This window comes from Gymnoscopelus microlampas (genome assembly GCF_963454915.1).
Source record: "Gymnoscopelus microlampas genome assembly, chromosome: 4".
Taxonomy (NCBI): domain Eukaryota; kingdom Metazoa; phylum Chordata; class Actinopteri; order Myctophiformes; family Myctophidae; genus Gymnoscopelus; species Gymnoscopelus microlampas.
Window position 1 is genome coordinate 5502780 of NC_139941.1, and position 21062 is coordinate 5523841.

Below are 21062 nucleotides of genomic sequence, written 5' to 3' on the forward strand. Positions count from 1 at the left end.
TGAGCTGGAGAGACATGGAGACTCCTGTTACTGAACAAACACTCATATAGCAATAATTACTATCAGAATTTAGAGCTATTTAACAATTATTTTATATGCCGTGATTTTCAGTGATTCCCCCTTCCCTAAAACATAATCATCAGGCATTATGGTTATACTAGGAGAAAGATTTTTTTCAAAAAAGTGTACAGAAATTGTTAAAATTAAAAGTTTTTATGTGGACACGCCTCCAGTTCATTAAGTATACCTGGTTCTCACCTTAGCACCTCCTCCACCACCTTAGCACCTCCCACCTGTCCTAGTCCCTCCTCCTCCTCATGCCCACACTTGTTGTGTTATGATAATGAGGGGGAGGGTACAATTTTACTGTAACTAAAGAGCTGTTTTTCTATTGGCACGTTTGACCCTCAAGGTTTCAGCCTCCAGGTAGAAACTCAAAATAGCCAGAGAAGACATAAAACACCATAAAAACACCACCATGGGGCTTAATGAAGTTCTATCAACCTCATAGACACATGAAAAACAGAAAAAGTGCAAAACCATGGCACCACCTTTGAGTGCTTTTTTCCACCGCTGTGTCCTCTCTCCAGTCACCCTGCGGTACCAGAAGACGGACGGCAGGTCGACCAGCGCCAGCTTCACCCACCCGTCGTTGGCGGACGGCAGGGAGCACCATGTGATGCTCCACGCCAGCGGCCTGCAGCGAGGGGGAACGCCGCGCCTCAACATCTACATGGACTGCAGGCTGGCGCACACGGTGGACGACGTGCCCGCCGCGTTCGGCTCGCTGCCGCCCGGGCCCAACACCGTGGCCCTCAGGACCCTGCAGTCCACGGGGCAGGTGAACTAACTCATTTCTGAATCCAAAAGCTGCTCTATGAAACTTTCCTGTTCTACCCCCAGATTTGAGTACTGAAACCTTTACGACTGACTTAATAGGTCTATGCACAGCAGCCATATTATCGCTTCCTTCACAGGTGTTACCAGTGATACTAATGAAGGCTCTGTTCCATTTAGTGTAGCACAATAGTTCTCAGATTTTTGAATTTCAGTTTTCCACGACCCCCATAACTCTGAGAGTGTACAAATGGAACCAAATGGACCTTTACGGGTCCATTTGGTTCCATTTGTATACTCTCAGAGTTACACACCCGTAAAGGGCCATTTGGGAGTGTTTCCAGTGAGCCAACATGCACAATATCAGCACCCTGACTCCGTCTGACCAGAATGGAACAGAGCCTTCATTAGTATCATTGGTAACACCTGTGAATGTCTTACAATGTGACTGCTGTGCATAGAGCCTATAGAGCCTGCCTGCTAACTCTGGGAAGTAATACGATTTTGACCTTCAGGTCCATAACCAGAAACAGGATTGTGTCAAAGGTCGTGTCCAACCTAGACACAGGATCTAAATGTCTAGATGAGCAGGGAGACCAAATACAACCACCCCAATTGTATAAGTTGTATTGTTGTAACATACTCTCTACGATACACATTTGACTAATTAAAAATGCAGTTGGTCCTCAAACATTGTCGTGTCAAGGACCCCCAGATTTATAGCTATATAGCCATGGACCAGACCCCCATTTGAGTTTGTGTCAGGGACCCCCATAGGAGAAAAGGTTTGTATATTTTATTTTCAACGGGTTGCATTGCGACACGTCGTGAACTTGTAGATCTCCTATTTTTTAATATTTTTGTTATAATAAGTGTTACATAGCTCTACTGTATATTCTAGAAGTCATTGTAATCAGAGATAGTTAAATAACAGGGGTCTCCCCATCTCTCCAGCTCTTTGGTAAACAGATAGCAGATAGGTTTTTATGGTGGGTGGTTTTGCCACCCGGTTCGGCTACGGTAACCATGAAGAAATGTCTGGATCCACCTGGAACAGGGCTCTGGTAAAAGCCATGTGGACCCACCACCATCTGCTCAGTGGAACAAAAAAACATTCCAGAAACATTCATGGAAACCTTTGGAAGTGAAAGGTGTCTCATCATCCCAGACAGAATGGTGACTGCATTGGGCACAGTCTGAGGAAACCAGCGTCGACCAACACGACCAGACGGGCCTTTGGAATCCAACAGGGAAACGGAAAGCCAGGAAGACCCGGGACCAGCTGGACAAGGTCTGTCCAGGAACAACTCAAGGAAACAAGAACATGTTGGCAGGAAGCGGAGAAGATCACCTAACACTGAACCAGCTGGAGACGGTCCTCGTATGAACCAGAGAGCCAAAGGCTTGTCGAAATGTCATACACAGCTTTGGAACTTTTGTGTTAGAATCACGGGGTGAAATCGCAGCCATTCTAACTGTCCTACTATAAAATGAAGAACTATAAAATGAAGAACAATCAAATGAACTATAAAATGTATTATAACATTAACTATAAAATTAACTACAAAATGAACTACACAATTAACTACACAATTAACTACACAATTAACTATAAAGTGACGAAAATTCTGTCTGTCCTCAGCCATTTTTCTAGTCAGCAGGTTGACAAATCTATCCTGACCTGTGAGACGCGTTGTGAGCTTGTAGCTCTGCAAAAAATTTTTGGCTACTGTTCCCCCCAGAATAGGGATGCTGGGGTTCGAGTGCAGGTTAACACAGAATTAATTATGATTCCTTATGTCTCTGCTTGTCTTTTGTCCTCATTTGGTCCTTCTGTCTGTCTGTCTTTCTGTCTGTCTGCCTGCCTGCCTGTCTGTCTGTCTCTCTCAGGATGAGCTGACAGACTTGAAGCTGGTGATAGACGACACCATTGACAACGTGGCCACTCTGCAGGAGTGCAGCGCTGAGCCCAGTCACTCTGTCCATCTGCTGGGTGAGAACAACAAAACACACTATAGTCTATGTGTAACACTGTATAACACTGAATCACAACCCTTTTTCATTTCAAGGACCCCCAGTTCGATATGCATTAAACCACAGACCCATTTGATACGTTTTATAATCTCTGGAACCACAACGCTGTAAAATGCTCAGCGTTAATTTAATTCTGCCAAATGGACACGCAAGGACCCACTGACTTTGACGAACTGAACGTTTTTCTGCAGCCGCAGGATAGCACCATCTGCTGGGCCATTAATGACAACTGCAGCGTTTTCAATACTTTCGCATTGGCCTCCACCAGAGCTCCAAATGGACCCTTAAAGGTCTGTAACCTTTGTACTCTCACATTCTCCATCACCACCTGGTATGGGAACTGCTCTGCTGCGGACAAGAAGGCACTGCAGAGAGGGTGGTGAAAAACGCCCCGAGAAGATCACCCAGAGTAGTTTCCCGTCAATAGGCTCTATGCACAGCAGCCATATTGGGAATGAATTGGGCCCCTTCCTTATTTCCTTCACAGGTGTTACCAATAATACTAATTAAGGCTCTGTTACATTTAGTGTAGCACAGTGGTTGTCTTATTTTCAAGGACCCCCATAACTCTGAGAGTGTACAAATGGAACCAAATGGACCCGTTTGGTTCCATTTTTACACTCTCAGAGTTACACACCCACCATAAGGGGCCATTTGGGAACCAAAATGGAGTGTTTCTAGTGAGCCAACATGCACGATATCAGCACCCTGACTAGAATGGAACAGAGCCTTCATTAGTATCATTGGTAACACCTGTGAAGGAAGTAAGAAGAGGCCCAATTTCTTTCCAATATGGCTGCTGTGTATAGAGCCTATTGAGGACATTTACATCAGCAGGTGTAGGAGCAGTGCGGCCCGCATTATGGAGGACCCCACTCACCCGGCCCATAAACAGTTTGATCCTCTCCCCTCGGGCAGGAGGCTGCGGTCAATCTGCAGGGCCAAAACTGAAAGGTTTAAACACAGCTTCTACCCGGTAAACTGTTAGACTGCTGAACTCTTAAAGCCACAATAAATGCACTTTCGCAGCTGCCTTACTGCGAATACTAGTAATAGTATTCTGCTATATTATCTGTTCTGATAAATGATGGATGCTATTGTTTTTAATATGCTGCTCAGTTTTTACTTCATTTAGGATTTTATACTTATATTTTATACATGTAAATGACAAATAAAGTGAACCTTGTAACCTTGTAAGACTCAATACTGAGGATTTTACAGTGTAGATTGTGGTCTAATGCACATCAGACGGGGGTCCTTAAAAAGAAAAAAGGTTGAGAATCACTGGAATGAATGAATGAATAAATGACTGACTGACTGACTGACTGACTGACTGACTGACTGATTGATTGATTGATTGATTGTTGCTTGATTGTCATTTCAGGTTTTAACACAGGTTTCCAGGAGAGCAGAACAGATGCAGATCAGGTCTCCATGGTGGAGCTGAAGAAGATGATGTCAGAGATGCAGGACTTACTCAACAAGCAGGTCGCTCACTCTCTTCTATTTACCCACGTCAATACAAACTATCACGGTCACCCATCTGAAAGCTAACAGTCACAGCACTTGTAGATTGGCTATTTTCGAAAAGCCGAAGTATAAAGTAGAGGTCAATGTAGTTTTGTAAATTATATAAATCTGCTAAGTAACTTGTAACTAAATGTTTTGAATAAAAGTACAACAGAAGTACAACATTTGCCTCTGAGATGTAGTGGAAGTAGTATAAATGATCAAAAAACAACATGTATACTCAAGTAAATGTAAAGTAGGCCTAAGTATAATACTTTTCTAACGCAAAGACAGTATTTAGTAGGGATGTGCCGATATATTGTCCCGCGATATATCGCGATACGTTTTCGTGACAATATGTATCGTTTTGGAGAAGAAAAATAATAATAATTTTGAAATAATAATAATGCAAAAACAGAAGTATTTGTTTGCATTTGCTTTCCCCCCATATATTTTCATAAGCTTTCCCCCCCACCCATATATTTTCATAATAAAAAAGTGCCATATATCGTATCGTATCGTATCGATGTCGTGAGCCCAATATCGTATCGTATCATGAAATTAGGCACACCCCTAGAATTTAGTCTGCAGAACATACTAGTTGATTGATATATTTATTGATCATGAAATAAAGCACATGGGGGCACGGTGGCGCAGTCGGTAGCGCTGTCGCCTCACAGCTAGAAGGTCCTGGGTTCGATTCCCGCCAGGGACGCTGTGGGCGCTGGGGGCGTGTTCTCTCCTCCACGTCATCGGCGCCCATACCCTAGGTGGGGTTGGTGAAAGGGCCTACTCTGTGTGGAGTTTGCATGTTCTCCCCGTGTCTCCTAGGGTAGTTAATACCCTCACAAAAACATGTAGTAATCCTGGTCACTATACTGCCTCCCCCTGGTCAGCCGGGGCGCCTGATGGAGGAGAAGGGAACTGGTTGGAATAACGTGTTCCTTCCACGCGCTATGTCCAACCAGGGAAACTCCCCCCTGTCGGGTGATAAGAAGCGGCCTGCTTGCTCCTCATGCATTGAAGGAGACATGAGCTTCAGCTTGGGCCCTCCCTAGGCTGGCAGAGGGTAGGTAGTGCCCAGGATTACATAGGCAATTGGCACTGGGTGAAAAAAATGTGGGTTACAAAATCGTGGGACAAAAATTATAAAAAAAAAAAAAAGAAATAAAGCACATGATGGTATTGTATCTGTAAGAACATACTATATCTCTTCATTGTCCAGATTAAAGAAACCACCTTCCTGAGGAATACCATCGCAGAGTGTTTGGCCTGTGGTGAGCAACATCACAACTCTTTATTATAATATATAATGGAAACTTTACTTGTAAAGCACCTGGCACCTTCTACTTATTTTACACCATTGATATCACTATATCTCATTACTTCTTTTATAAATCAACAAAATGCCACAAAATAATTCCAAAAAAACTGCTTAAAATGGATTAGTCTGACTAACCACTTGCTCTATTTTATAGGAATATGTTATACAATTCAGTACACAGTCTGTATGATGATTAAACTGTACCATCTCACCATTTCATTTTGTCTCATTCCATTTTATGTCATTTAACCTAATATAATCTAATCTCATTTAATCTAATCTGATCTCATTTAATGTCATTTAACCCAATTTAGGAAGATGACCTCATTAGACCTGAGGCCGATTCTACAAATCATCTCTGTTCGGGTGGAAACCTCATTATGTCTAAAACTGTTACTTTCAGGATTCAAATTCAGAAACAGTAAAAGTAGCAAATCTGCACTTTGCGCCGTGTTTAGAGCTTGTAGATCTGCTACTTTTGATGCTTTCGTGTGACGAGTGTATAGTAGTATGATCAAGCAGGGCATTAATTTACAAAAAGACACAGTTATTATAAGGAGAAAAACATAAGAAAAACGTATGTTGCTATACTATATCATCAGTGACTGAAACGCTGCCTCTCCTTCAATAAATGTGCTCCTGTACCTGTTCGGCAGTGTGCGGCCGTATTATGTTATTATTGATGTGCACTTAAGCTTTTGGTAAAAGTATCAAAAACTCCAGGAAAGAAAAAATCCTCAAAAGTGTACTTAAAGAGGTGGTGCCATGGTTTTGCACTTTTTCTGTTTTTCATGTGTCTATGAGGTTGATAGAACTTCATTAAGGCCCCCGGTGGTGGTTTTATGAAGTTTTATGTCTTCTCTGATTATTTGGAGTTTCTTCCCGGAGGCTGAAATCTTGAGGGTCAAACGTGCCAATAGAGAAACAGCCCTTTAGTGACATCACAGAGCCCCCAAAAAACATACCCTCCCCCTCATTATCATAACACAACAGGTGTGGGCATGAGGAGGAGGAGGGACTGGGACAGGTCGGTGGTGCTAAGGTGGTGGAGGAGGTGCTAAGGTGAGAACCAGGCATACTTAATGATCTGGAGGCGTGTCCACATAAAAACATTTTTTTTAACAATTTCTGTACACTTTTTTTTTTTTGAAAAAAATCCTTACATAATAATAATACCTTATGATCAGGTTTTAGGGTTGAAAAATATCATGGCACTCCATCTTTAAGTACAGTACTTGAGTAAATGTACTTAGTTACTTTACACCACTGTATACAGTAGCTAATCTATCTATCTATCTATCTGCTTTCCTGGTTTCAATGGGTCAATCTAACCTCCTCTCCTCTCCTCTCCTCTCCTCTCCTCTCCTCTCCTCTCTCCAGGTCTAGGGGGTAGCCCCACCAACCCCTCCGGTCCGGGCAGCGGACCCCCGCCGTCTCAGCCTCTGACCCAGTGCAGACCGGGCCAGTGTTTCAGGCAGAGCATGTGCATTCCCTCAGTGGCGGGGGGCTTCCAGTGTGCCCCCTGTCCCGACGGATTCACAGGAGACGGAGTGCACTGTGACGACGTGGACGAGGTACTCTGTGCGTGTGTGTGTGTGTGTGTGTGTGTGTGTGTGTGTGTGTATACTTGTATAACTATACTTGTAAGGACCAAAAGTCCCCACAAGTATAGTAGAATATGAGAAATAGACATTGTGAGGACCATTTTCATGGTTTCCATTTCCAAATTGGCCCCCAACCCCCCTGTATTAATATACACATTTGTATAGCGTGTGTCTGTGTGTGTGTGTGTGTCTGTGTGTCTGTGTGCGTGCATGTGTGCGTGCATGTGTGCGTGCGTGCGTGCGTGTGTGCGTGCGTGCGTACAGAGCTAACGAAGTGCAGCTTTAGATTTTACTGTAAATCACGCAGAGTTTCGTTGTTGTCTAAATACAGTTTTTCGTGACCTCACCGTTGTGCGCTTACAGTGTCAGTTTAAGCCCTGTTTCCCGGGGGTGCGCTGCGTGAACACGGTCCCAGGCTTCCGCTGTGAGGGCTGTCCAATGGGCTTCACCGGACCCGAGCTCACCGGAGTGGGAGTGGCCTACGCCAAGACCAACAAACAGGTTCAACACAAGCACTGCAAAACTCATCACTCATTCCAAGGACCCACCAGTTTGATATACTGTATATATATTTTTGGGGGATCCATAATCTAAAATGTAAAAATCTTTAGTGCTAATTACACATTGATTTTGTTCTCAGGCATGTCATGACATTGATGAGTGTCTGGGACCACTTGACAACGGAGGCTGTACCCCCAACTCTCACTGTCACAACACTCTGGTAAGAAAAGTGTTGGAAAAAGTATAATATGTTATGGTTAATACAGAAAGTTTGCTGTTAAAAAGCTCTGATAGTAATAACATGATGTAGAGTGTTAGTCTCCCCGTCTCTCCAGAGAGACGGTTATCAGCTTCAGTTTCATCAAAATGTACTTACAGTACCAAAGCAAACGTCCTCAAATCTTATCTTCCGGAAACATTCAAACCTTTCTGAAAATAGCCGATCTATACAATCTCACAACTCGTCGTGGCCGGCCTAAAAAAAATGCCTTGAGTATTTTTGGAAAGCAACTTTGGTTCCATTGCAGTGTTGATTTTGACAGCAAATTTTGATTTAGTATTAGTCATAGTCTTTTGAATAAAATTCCATTTAGTTTTAGTCATATTTTAGTCATCTGAAATGTTTTACTTTTCGTCTAGTTTTAGTTGACTAAATATCAAAAGATTTTAGTCGACTAAATCTACAGTTTAATTTTGTCAACTAAAATGTATTTTGGCAGGCCTTGATGGCGTCTTAAAGGCTGATTTCACACTTGGTTGCATGCTGATAATAGCCGATCTACAAGCTCACAACGCGCGACGCGTTGTGAGCTTGTAGATCTGCTATTTTCAGAGCGCAACACCCGAGCGCAAACATAAAATGACTTGTCTTTTAGTTTTACTGGATCTCTTCTCCACTATAGACCCTCCCTAACATTTTAGTCTAGATTTTATTTGTTGACGAAATTGCCAATATATTTAGTCTTAGTTTTAGTCATCATAGCTTAGTTTTTATCTAGTTTTCGTCAGTGAATAAAGGTATAGTCGACGAACATTTTTCGTCACAGTTTTAGTCGACGAATCTCAACAGTGTTCCATTGTGCATTGTGTCCTTCGCGCAGGGCTCCTTCCGCTGCGGGACGTGTAAGACGGGCTTCACGGGAGACCAGGTGAGGGGCTGTCAGGGAGAGAGGCTGTGTGGCAACGGACAGCCCAACCCATGTGACCCCAAGGCCGAGTGCGTGGTGGAGAGAGACGGCTCCATCACCTGTGTGGTGAGAGACCTCATTTATAACTATACACAAACACACATCAATGCAGAAACCTCTTTTCTCCATATATTCTAACTTTGTGTGTTTTTTTCGTAAATAGGCCCTATGCACAGCAACCATATTGGACGGAAATTGGACCGCTTCGTTACTTCCTTCACAGGTGTTACCAATGATACTAATGAAGGCTCTGTTCCATTGTGGTTCTCAAACCTTTTAATAACTCTGAGAGTGTACAAATGGAACCAAATGGACCCGTAAGGGTCCATTTGGTTCCATTTGTACACTCTCAGAGTTACACACCAGCAAGAGGCCATTTGGAACCCCCTCAAGTGTTTCCAGTGAGCCAACATGCACAATGTCAGCACAGACTCTGTTTGACCAGAATGGAACAGAGCCTTAATTAGTATCATTGGTAACACCTGTGAAGGAAGTAAGAAGAGGCCCAATTTCTTTCCAATATGGCTGCTGTGCATAGAGCCTGCTTAACGCCTCTACTTGATCATACTACAGCGTCACACAAAAGCATCAGAAGCAGCAGATCTACAAGCTCGAAACGCGGCGCAAAGCGCGGCGCGAAGCGACCCGTTTTGAGCTTGTAGATCTGCTACTTTTGATATTTTTGAATTTGAATCCGGAAAAGTAACAGTTGTGGACATAATGAGATTTTCACGATGTATATCTGAAAAATATAAACAAAGTATACAGTATGGTTCAATATATATACACAAAATATAGGCTAGAAATATATTGGGAGACATTTTATTGGAGGAAAAATATCATATAAAGGAGGAAATATGCCCGCCCCCACGGAGTCCGGGGGTTGGAATCCACCGCAGTGCATCCAGCTTTGTCGAGCGTTTAGACACAAACAAAATTGGCCCGTGTTCAGGGGAGGGAAGCCCGGCGGGGAGGGCGATATTTGTCACCTCAACGTGCTCCTACGGGCTGGGGGAGGGGGGGACCTGTCAGCAGGGAGTGTTGGGCGGGAGGAGTATGACGAAGGCTCTGCGTCCTCTCGGTGGGGGCTCCTCACCGGCAGGTGAGCCAGTGGGATTACAACAGCAGTGACAACACACAGAAATGTGTGGGGAGGAATCAATTGGCATAATGACTAAATTGGGGGTAAAAAGCTATAAAAAAATATATGTAATAAAGGAGGAAATATTATAATAATTATATCAATATAATATCATATTTATTATTGTCTAAAATAAATGTTTAAATATGTTTATATATTTTTTTATATTTATATAAATAATTATTAACGTGTGTGTGTGTGCGTGCACGTGCCCGCGTGCGTGCGTGCGTGTGTGTGTGTGTTTCAGTGTGGTATCGGCTGGGCAGGTAATGGGTATGTGTGTGGGAAGGACACAGACATCGACGCCTATCCTGATGTGAAACTGCGTTGCCGTGACAACCACTGTAAAAAGGTACACACTTCTCTTTCTGTTTCCAAATGAACCAATAGGACTCTCCTGTACCGTCCCATATTCAAAACATCACTCTCTAACACAGTCGTTCTCAAACCCTTTCATGTCAAGGACCCCATAAATTGATACTGTATGTATTTGGCCACCGACCCCTATCTGAAAATGTTTTGTGCCAGGGACCGCCAGAACATTTTTTAGATAAATATAAAAAATGTACAAGCTCACATTGTGGCACAAAGTGAGCTTTTTTTTGCTATTTTTTAAAAGCCTAACCCTAACCCTATTTAAATGGATAAAGTGGTTAAAATGATTGTAATGCTACAGTAAACTAACTACTTTTGCTGAGGACCCCCTGGAACCCCCCAAGGATCCCTTGGGGTTCCCGGACTCCACTTTGAGAACCAATGCTACTACTACTACTAACAATTATTATTATCAATATAATAATGATAATAACTGTGTTGTTACCAGGATAACTGCATATTTGTCCCTAACTCGGGTCAAGAGGACGCCGACAGAGACGGGATTGGAGATGCTTGTGACGACGACGCAGACAGCGATGGCATCGTCAACATTGACGTACGTATCCTCTTCATCCTCCACCTCCTCATAGCCAATTATGTCTGCCATGGCCATCGTCCTCATAGCAGGAATGGGAAGGGGGCATGAGGCACAGGATCAATGCCCAGTGGCAACTGAACGAACTGGCAAAGGCTGTAGGGAAGAACCAGGGGGTTTTAACTGGGCTTGATGAGTAGATGAACCCCAGGTGTGCAGACAGCTCCACATCATGAGGATAATTGGGAACGCCACGCCTAGGCAGACTCTCACACACACACACACACACACACACACACACACACACACACACACACACACACACACACACACACACACACACACACACACACACACACACACACACACACACACACACACACACACACGCACACACACGCCCACACACAAGACAGACAAGACACATAAGGGTATGGGGACAGACAAGACACATAAAGGTATGGGGACAGACAAGACACATAAGGGTATGGGGAAAACAGCAGATGGGGGTATGGGGAAAACACACACTTGCGTCTCAGATGCGTTATTACCGGATGCGTGATATTGTTCTACAACGAGATTTTACCAAGCCCCGCCATGCCTGCCGATTGGCTGAGCATTGGCTGATTGAACTTGAGCCACGAGAGGCACCACCGAGCGAGCTAAAGGGAGCGAGTTGCTGTGGCAAACGTTGCGAAGTTCGCTTGAGCCTACTCAGCGCCTTTCAAGTTATGTACCGATAGGCACAGAATCGTAAATCAGCGACGGGGGCACGCCGTCTAAAGCGGACTTGAGCCACAAGAGGCACCGCCAAGCGAGCTCAGATGAGCGAGTCACGCGCCAAATGTTGCGAAGTCCGCTTCAGCCGACTCACCGCTCGAGTTACGGGAACGGATATGGACATAATCGTAAATCATGTTTTGCGGTGAGTGTTCTCGAAGTGACTACTGGCCAATCACAGCGCTTCTTTTCCGGGACTTGGCACTACGCTGCCGTAGACGGTAATAACTCGTCTCAGATCTGTCCTATCTCCTACATCTCAACTCCTACAGGAAGTTGAAGTCGGTCGGCCATTTTGCTCCTCGTTCTCTACACTGGCTCCCCGTAGCGGCTTGCATCCAGTTTAAGACCCTGGTGCTAGCCTATAGGGCAGTGAAAGGAACAGCTCCTTCTTACCTCCGGGCCATGGTCGATGCTTACACCCCAGCATCTAAAATGACGTATACAGTCTCTCCTGTCCGTGTAGGATAACTGCTGGCTGGTTCCTAATGTGGACCAGAGGAACAACGACACAGATCTCCACGGTGACGCCTGTGACAACTGCCTGACCACGCCCAACCCCGACCAGAGAGACACGGACAGCGACGGACTGGGGGACGAGTGTGACGACGACATGGACGGAGACGGTGTGTGTGTGTGTGTGTGTATGTGTGATCATGACATGTGTGGGTGCGTGACGGTGGAAGAAGTACTCAGATTTGGTTACTTTTATCTTTTCTTTACATTTTATGAAAAAAATAATTCTAAAAGACTATTATATAAAATAAATAAAAAAGGTGAAGAAAAAAAACACTGCCCCCTTCACGCATTAGAAAGACAACATCAGTCACCAAAACCAGGGACGTGTGTTTTCAATGAGTCTAACATGGTTGAAATAAAATAGAGATGGAAGTTTAATGGGTTTATATAGGAAGGTAAAGGAAGAGGTGGTGGTGTCGAATAAAATTAATATCAAATATCTAAATACTGAATCAAGCAACTTAAAAACTGGGGTGCACTGCACACAGAAGCCAGAGAAGACGTTGAAATGACCCCAGAACTGTTTTAAAGTGAATACCCCTTTAAAATGCTACAAGTCATATTACTTGGAATAAGCAGTGAGTCTAACAGGCTGACTTTAGAAATTGACCTTTAAAAGCACCTCTCATTTGTTCCACTGGAAAAAGTGTGTGCCATACGGTGCGTGCGTGCGTGCGTGCGTACGTGCGTGCGTGGGTGGGTGCGTGGGTGTGTGCGTGTGCACATGCGTCTGTCTGTCTTTCTGCAAGAGCATGCACACACATGTGTACATGTGCGGTGTACCTGTGTGAGAGTATGTATTCATACACACACAGTATACTTATACTGTGTGTGTGTGTGTGTGTGTGTGTGTGTGTGTGTGTGTGCGTGTGCGTGTGTGTGGATACAGAGTTTGTTGTTTAAACAATGTGCTGCATGCATGCCTCGGTTGTGACTTTTAACTGTAAAACTGGCTCACTGGGCACTTGCTCATATGTCTGTCTGCATCAAACGCATGTTTCCAGGGCGGGGTGTCATACAGCCAGGCAGTGGAAACTATTTCACCTTGTTCTAAAACTAACACTGCCCCCTACTGGTGGTGCACTAGACAGACTGACCTCGCTCCCACACAATTGACCATTGGTTCTCAAAGTGGGGCCTGGGGACCCCCAGGGGTCCTTGAGGAGGTTCCAGGGGGTCCCCAGAAAAATGAAAAAAAAACTCACACCCAAAATCACATCATACACAACAACGCACAACAGATACAACAAACAGACAGACAAAAGTTAAGAATCAGGTACATGATAAAGGAAAAGAAGCACATTTCAGAAATCTGCAATTTTACAATATTGTACATTTCACGATAAAGGAGAAACATAGCATCAACATTTAATTTAACCACTTTAACCCTATTTTACACTTTGGCTATTCAAAAATAGCCTATCTACAAGCCAGGTCCAGCGTCACGGGGGGGACGGGGACCATCTCGCCCCCTAAATCAAGACTGAAAGCTGGTACTTTTTAATGAATAGCTTTTTCGGCGTCAAGCCTTCCACAGCGTGTTCAAAAAGTGGTCAGTGGTGTTGTGTGTGTAGCGTCCAGGAGACAGACATACAGTGTACATGACAAGGACTTCATCTGCTGTCTGTAAAAAATAAAATCGCACGCACCCTCCGCCCCCCCACCGTTGTCGACTAGTGCCGGGCCTGCTACAAGCCCACAACGTGCCACAATGCGACACGTTGTGGGCTTGCAGATCTGCTATTTTCAAAAAAACATACAAAATGTGCAATAATCTTGATTTTATTTTAACAGCACTCAACTTTTGGGGGGTCACTGGCACAAAGTATTTTCAGATGGGGGTCTGTGGGCAAATACATATTAATTTGGGAGTCCTTGCCATGAAGTTTGAGAACCAGTGTTATATATACTACTGGGCTTTGTCAACTCAGAAGAGGTTAACTCATGTAAACCTGAGGCCGATTCTAAAAACACCTTCTAATCATTGGTTTGGTCTTGTCTTCAGGGATAAAGAACTTCCTGGACAACTGCCAGCGTGTCCCCAACCGGGACCAGAAAGACAGAGACAAAGACGGCGTGGGAGACGCCTGTGACAGCTGCCCTGACATCGCCAACCCTAACCAGGTACCCTACCCTACCCACAATGCAACGCTTCCGCCACCACAGGCAAAACACGGGCCGAGTTCACATTGTTAAAGGAATCGTAAGTGATATTTTGTGGTTAAAACAAAGCTCTATTAATCTGATTGTAATCACTCAACAGGTACTGTATACCCCTGTTACTGAGCAACTGTGGAGTTATAGCAATGATTACTATCAGAATGCAGAGCTAATTAACACTTCTTGTAAGAAGAAAAATATCACTTTACCCTACCTAAATAAATAAAAATCAGAGAGCTTCTTCCACCACCGCACTCTGTCAATCAATCACATCCCAGATGTCATCATATCAAGCTGATTGAGAATGTGAACAGGCACATACAGTCATAGATATACATTATAAATATTATATGCATAGAGTAGCCTCCTTCAACCAACTGACCCAGTGCTCGGCGCTGGCCTTGGTGCTGAAATCTATCCTAAGGCATTGGTTCTCAAAGTGGGGTCCCCCAGGGGTACTTGAGGGGGTTCCAGGGGGTCCCCAGCTAAATGATGGATAGGAACCAAATGGACTCTTATGGGTCTGTAACTCTGAGAGTGTACAAATGGAACCATTTGGTTCCATTTGTACACTCTCAGAGTTAAGTTAACATTGATTTTACAACATGAATCGGGGTCCCAGAGATAGAAATGCCATTAAATGGGGGTCCGTAGCCCTCATGCATGTCAAACTGGGGGTCCTTAAAATGTATCTTTTCAAATGGGGGTCCGCGGGCTAATAAGTGTCCATTTGGGGGTCCTTGACATGAAAAGGTTTGAGAACCACTGTCCTAAGGCCTCTGCTCACCTTGGTGGCCATGCCCCAAACAACACTACACAACATAGATAATGTTGGGGCATGCATGCATTTCCAACTTGCATTGTTGCCAAGTAAGTAGACGAGTGCACCGGTCTAGTACAGCATATATTTTGAATAGATATTATATAGATTTGCGTGTGTGTGGATTTATGAAGGGTTTCAATTTCTCCTAGCCTTATTGGGGGGGTGCAGTTACACCATTTGTTGATCACTAGATGGTGATGTTTACCACACTGCTGTATTCACACAACGCTAAAGCACTCCAGCAGCACTTTTTTTGAATTCTCAATCTGAAACTCTTCTCCTTGTTTAAAGTTTCAACTGATCTAAGACAACTGTGTGTGCACCAGAACCATCAGTACACTGATAGATAGCAGGTCAATAACATGCTAGACTACTTCAAGTGTCCATTCCATGATAAAGTAGGATATTATCAGATGATTTGTACTATCGTTGCTGTCGGGCAGACATCTCCATCTCCATAACATTTTGTGTTTTTTCGTAAAATGAATGCCCTACTTCAGAGGTCTTCAACAGGGGGTCCGGGACCCCTAGGGGGTCCTCAGAGCTACTATAGGGGGTCCGCCAAATCTTTATGTGAGAGGATGTTTTTTTTGTTTTTGTTTTACATTAACCGCTTGAACCCTAGCATCCCTATTCTGAGGGGGAACATTAGCAGAAAATAGCTGATCTACAAGCTCACAACGCCTCGCGCTGCGAGGCGTTGTGAGCTTGTAGATCGGCATTTTTTGGCAAAGAGGTGTAGAGGAGAAAAAGAGGAAAACAAGTTTAATCTGAAACACCATTTTCTACAATATAGAGGGGGTCCCTGCTTCATCTCTCTCTCAGCTAGGGGGGTCCTTGGGCTGAAAAGGTCGAAGACCCCTGCCCTACTTGATCATACTACAGCGTCACACAAAAGCATCAAAAGTAGCAGATCTGCAAGCTCGAAATGCGGCTACTTTTGCTGTATTTGAATTTCAAGCCTGAAAATTAACATTTTTGGACATATGAGGTTTCCACCCAATAGAGTGGGGGAAAAAAGTGCCTGCCTTCAGGTTCTGTGATAGTTTTCATGGACGTAGGCAGCACAACAAGTTAAAACATGTTTACTAACAACTGTTTCCACTGTAGACCTACATATTTATTCTGTAATATCTGATGATGTGGCAGCCTCTTGGTATTTTAAAATCATTCTTGCAAATAAAACTCACCATTTCCCTAGCAACAATTATGTGCATTTTGCTTAGTAAGTCTTCATAACATAATAAGCAACAGATTTTCCATAAATCCTGAAATGTACGGTATCTCTTTTTGTTCACAATTGTCCCGTCTTGATGTGTCAAATATTAATAGGATAATAGTAGATAATAGTCTGCTACTATGACGTATAATAATAATAAAGCTTTATTTGTATAGCACCTTTCAAAACAATGCTACAAAGTGCTTCAGAGAAGAATCAAAAATACGTAAAATAAGGCAACAAACATAACACTCATGACCACAATAGTTTCACAAGGAAGTCAAACAATACAAAAAAAGAAAAAAAGCCATGACTGATGCATGGGCAGTGAAGCAAAGTACCTATGTATGTACACTTACTCAAGTAATGTACTTAAGTACAATTGTACAGTATTTTTATTTTACCTATGCACAGTAGGCCTACTGTATGTAATACATTATGCATGTCATATTTTAATACTTTATTATTCTACTACACTACATCTCAGAGGCAAATATGGCAGCTTTTTTACTCCACTACACTTATTTGACATCATTAGTTACTTTGTCTATTCGAAAATAGCCAATTTACAAGCTCACAACGTGTCACAATGGGACGTGTTGTGAGTTTGTAGATCTGCCATTTTTGAAAGATTTTGATGCATTTTGAAATATTCTGTGTACGAGTACTTCAACTTTTGGTACTTAAGTATATTTTTGTTAAGGCTGGTGTATGTGAGTGACCCAAGCGCACAGCAAAGAGTAGACGTAGTTTCAGGTGAAGTATTTATTCACACAGTTTTGTTGGAAATGTAGTGGAGTGAGTGGAGGTGGTGTGGTTTGGTAGCTCCGTGGTTAGCACAGCTCAGCTGGGGATCCGGAAGACTGGAGAGGAGAGGAGAGGCAGGATTAGTAACAATTCAAAAGAGAGAGGACAATGCACAGCAACTGCGTGAAGTTTAACTGGCTAGTTCTATAGCACTGGGAATCTTAGTTTGGCTAGCTCTAGTTTACCAACCGTAGACTGGTTAAGATCTGGCATGGAGTGAAGTGCAGAGTGGGGTCTTGTAGTGGCAGCAGTTGATTGTGGAACGGAAGACAGGTGCGGAGATTGCTGAGGGAGAGCAGCTGTGCTGAGTTGAGCCATGGAGTAGTCACTGAGGGGGAGGGGCCGTGAATGTGAAGGTGAGGAGGAGTGAGCCGTAACAATTTTGATGCCGATACGTGTGTACTTTTACTTAAATACAGGACTTAGAGTAACAGAGTATTTCAACATTGTGGTATTGCTTAATTAATCATATCAGACATACATGTAGGGCTCTGGCATGAGGAAGCAAGCAAACAATGTGTGGTTTGTAAACATAAAGTTGAGATGGGGGATGTATTATTTATTATTTAAGTATTATTTGACCAGGAGTATCTTTACTTTCAAGTACTGGGTTGAGTACTTTGTCCACCACTGCACAAGTGTGAAGAATAGACCCTAATTGATACACAGACAGTCATCCCATCTTATCTCAATATGCACACAGTAAGACTATTAGCACACAGTTCAAAATGCAAATGAATACAAACATAAACAACTTAAACATGAATATTGTTCACAATAGATTGCAAAGCCAACTAATATCACACTGCATTTGTCCAGCATTGTCCTTGCTAAATGAGTTGATTATGCTGGATTTAAGGAATTAACCCAACTTAAATATTAGCTTAATATCAGCATTAAAGATTGTGGAAGTGATATTTTTTGTTAAAAAGTTAAAGCTCTATATTCTGATAGTAATCATTGCTATAGAGTGTTGGTTCAGTAACAGGAGTCTCCCCGTCTCTCCAGTTCTTTATTAAACAGAAAATACATTTGTAGTGGTGTAACCAATCTATCAGAATATAGAACAATTTAAAACTGATTTAACCAATTGAACCCTAGAATGCAGGTCCAGTTTACTAATATAAGTCTAAGGGTTTAAGTGTTTAACCAAAAATATATCACTTACACCCGCTCTGACTAAATAATGATTTCACAGATGAAGATGTTGGCATGGTTACAGGACATGTCATTCCATTTATTTGAAGGCCCAGGCCAAGGGTTGTGGCTCTCAACACAGTCTTCTTCTCCTCCTGGTCCATGATTATCAGGTTGTTGAGGGTACCAGTAACTGTCAACACACAGTTCACACAAAAGGTACATGTCATTTTCCATGAAGCTGCATGCAATTCACATCCTATGTCAAAATTGCCTGGAAGGTGGATGGGTGGGTGGGTGGATGCACCGAGAGTGGACGTCACAAACGGACTTGCGAGGGGCCCCCGTTGTTCGTATCCGCACCACTCTTGGCACAAACACTGTTCAAGGGTCTGGCATGACAATCATCACACAAAAAAAAAAAACTAAATTGCACACATGGAGCGCTACAGTGTTACAGCTGTGTTTAACACTTCATATGGCCATAACTCTGTGACTATTGCTCTGATCAGCGCAATATGAGACTAGATATGAAGGCCTGAACATTATGTCTTGAAATGTAACTAGTTTCCTGCATAATAACGTGATGATTAGTGATGTAAAGTAACTAAGTACATTTACTTAAGTACTGTACTAAAATTCAATTTTGAGGAATTTTTACTTTACTGGAATATTCCCAATTTTCAATACTTTTACTTCTACTCCACTACATCTCAGTGGCAAATATTGTTCTTTTACTCCACTACAATTATTTGACAGCTTTAGTTACTTTATAGATTTAGATTATTATCACAAAACATACATTAACCACTTCAGCCCTATATACCGTATATATTTCTGGCATTTGACCTTGTAGATCTGCTATTTTCAAAAGATTTTTTATACATTTTGAACTTGTGAAATGGCACATTCTGCACAATAAGTACTTTTACTTATGATACTTTAAGTACATTTTGATACCAATACTTATGTACTTTTACTCAAGTACATTTTGAATACCTTACTTTTACTACCTTACTTTTTACTAGGATCTGCATTCCTCAATGCAGATCCTGTAGGTATCTCCAATTCAAATACTTTTATATACCCCAAGGATTTATTGATACCTTTTGTTCAGTGGCGTTGCATCCACCCATTTCCACACTCCTTCTGCAGCCCGGTCTGACAGACCAATCCACACTCTTTTGCTGCAAAACGAAGCCACAAACTCCTGCATGCAAGAAACATACATTGTATTCAGTGATAACTGAATATTTCAATAATAATAACAGATGGTGAATCATTTCTCTTTTAATATGCTACTGTAGAGAGACAGAGAAGACTTTCTTTATATAGTTATTAATCACAGTCACATACACAATACAGCTGGTAGCAGCATTAGAGGATTGGAACTCTTGTACTTCAAGCTTCCTCAACAGTGTGGATGACGGTCAAATCAAAATAAAGTAAGATAGAAAGGTAAACACTAGTAGTAGTGTCTGTCTGTCTGTCTGTCTGTCTGTCTGTCTGTCTGTCTGTCTCTCTACCTGTGTGTCTCTCTACCTGTGTGTCTCTCTACCTGTGTGTCTCATACGCAGGGGTTGGACAAAGTACTCAATCCAAGTACCTATACTCCTGGTCAAATATTACTCTACTACAAGTTAATGTTGCTCTGTAATTTTTTTTAACTTGAGTTAACCCTTTAAAACCGGGAAAGCATCTGTGTCATTTTGGATTCTAGCTTTGGCCGCGCTGTGAGCTTGTACATCTGTTATTTTTGAACAGTTTTGAAAAGTCTTGAAAGTGTGAGAACTGCTGGTTCTCACACTTTTGTAGAGTAGGCAATTTTGTAGACTCGGCCTCAGGTCTTAATGCGACAGGAGTAACAGTAGTCAAGTAAATGTACTTGGTATACTGTCCACCAGTAGTACAGTACTCATACCTGCTCCTCCTGGCTGTTGATGATGACCAGGTCAGCTCCTACATCCAGACAGTACTGACGGCTGCTCTCCCAGTTCCTCTCTTCAGTAGAAATGTAGTAACAGCTGCTTCCAACCTTCTTCCAGTGCTCCCTGCAACCTCCATTCATTGTCTTAACATGATCTGTTGTAAGGCAAGGCAAGTCTATAGCACCTTTCAACAACAAGGCAATTCAATGTGCTTCACACAAAACTAGGGATGCACCCATAAATCGGCCACATATCGGTATCGGCCAATATTTGCCGTTAACGGTCAACATCGATATTGGCAAAAAAGTTGGTTGAAGTGAAAATGGTTAAAGTTACAGGGTTTTTTACTCTATGGTGTTTGTGATATGAAATGTAAGCGTACCATAATCATAGTAAACATTATCATGTCATATTGAAGGGCTTTTAAACTAACTCCAGTCACTTTCAGTTCAGCACAGCTGAGGTGTGTGTGTCACTGTCCAGCTGACACTCATTGATACTCGTTATTGTCACTTGCATCAAGGCAATTATGTTGTGTTTTTGCAGATTCTGAACAGTTATTTCTTATAATGAAGATGTATTTGTTTCCCACGCCAAAAACTAAATAAACAAGTATCAGTATTGGCTATCGGCTATCGGTAT

General features: G+C 42.7%; 1 protein-coding gene across 1 annotated transcript in view; it reads left to right on the forward strand.

The window, feature by feature from the left end:
* thbs4a (thrombospondin 4a) overlaps window positions 1-21062 on the forward strand; it is a 45687-nt gene that overhangs the window by 4223 nt on the left and 20402 nt on the right. The window contains exons 3-14 of the mRNA XM_084054994.1: window positions 591-841; window positions 2728-2830; window positions 4256-4359; window positions 5606-5657; window positions 7085-7278; window positions 7672-7809; window positions 7949-8029; window positions 8910-9062; window positions 10385-10489; window positions 10961-11068; window positions 12294-12453; window positions 14352-14470. Coding sequence (XP_083911120.1) covers window positions 591-841; window positions 2728-2830; window positions 4256-4359; window positions 5606-5657; window positions 7085-7278; window positions 7672-7809; window positions 7949-8029; window positions 8910-9062; window positions 10385-10489; window positions 10961-11068; window positions 12294-12453; window positions 14352-14470 — 1568 coding nt within the window. The remainder of the gene's footprint in view (window positions 1-590; window positions 842-2727; window positions 2831-4255; window positions 4360-5605; window positions 5658-7084; window positions 7279-7671; window positions 7810-7948; window positions 8030-8909; window positions 9063-10384; window positions 10490-10960; window positions 11069-12293; window positions 12454-14351; window positions 14471-21062) is intronic.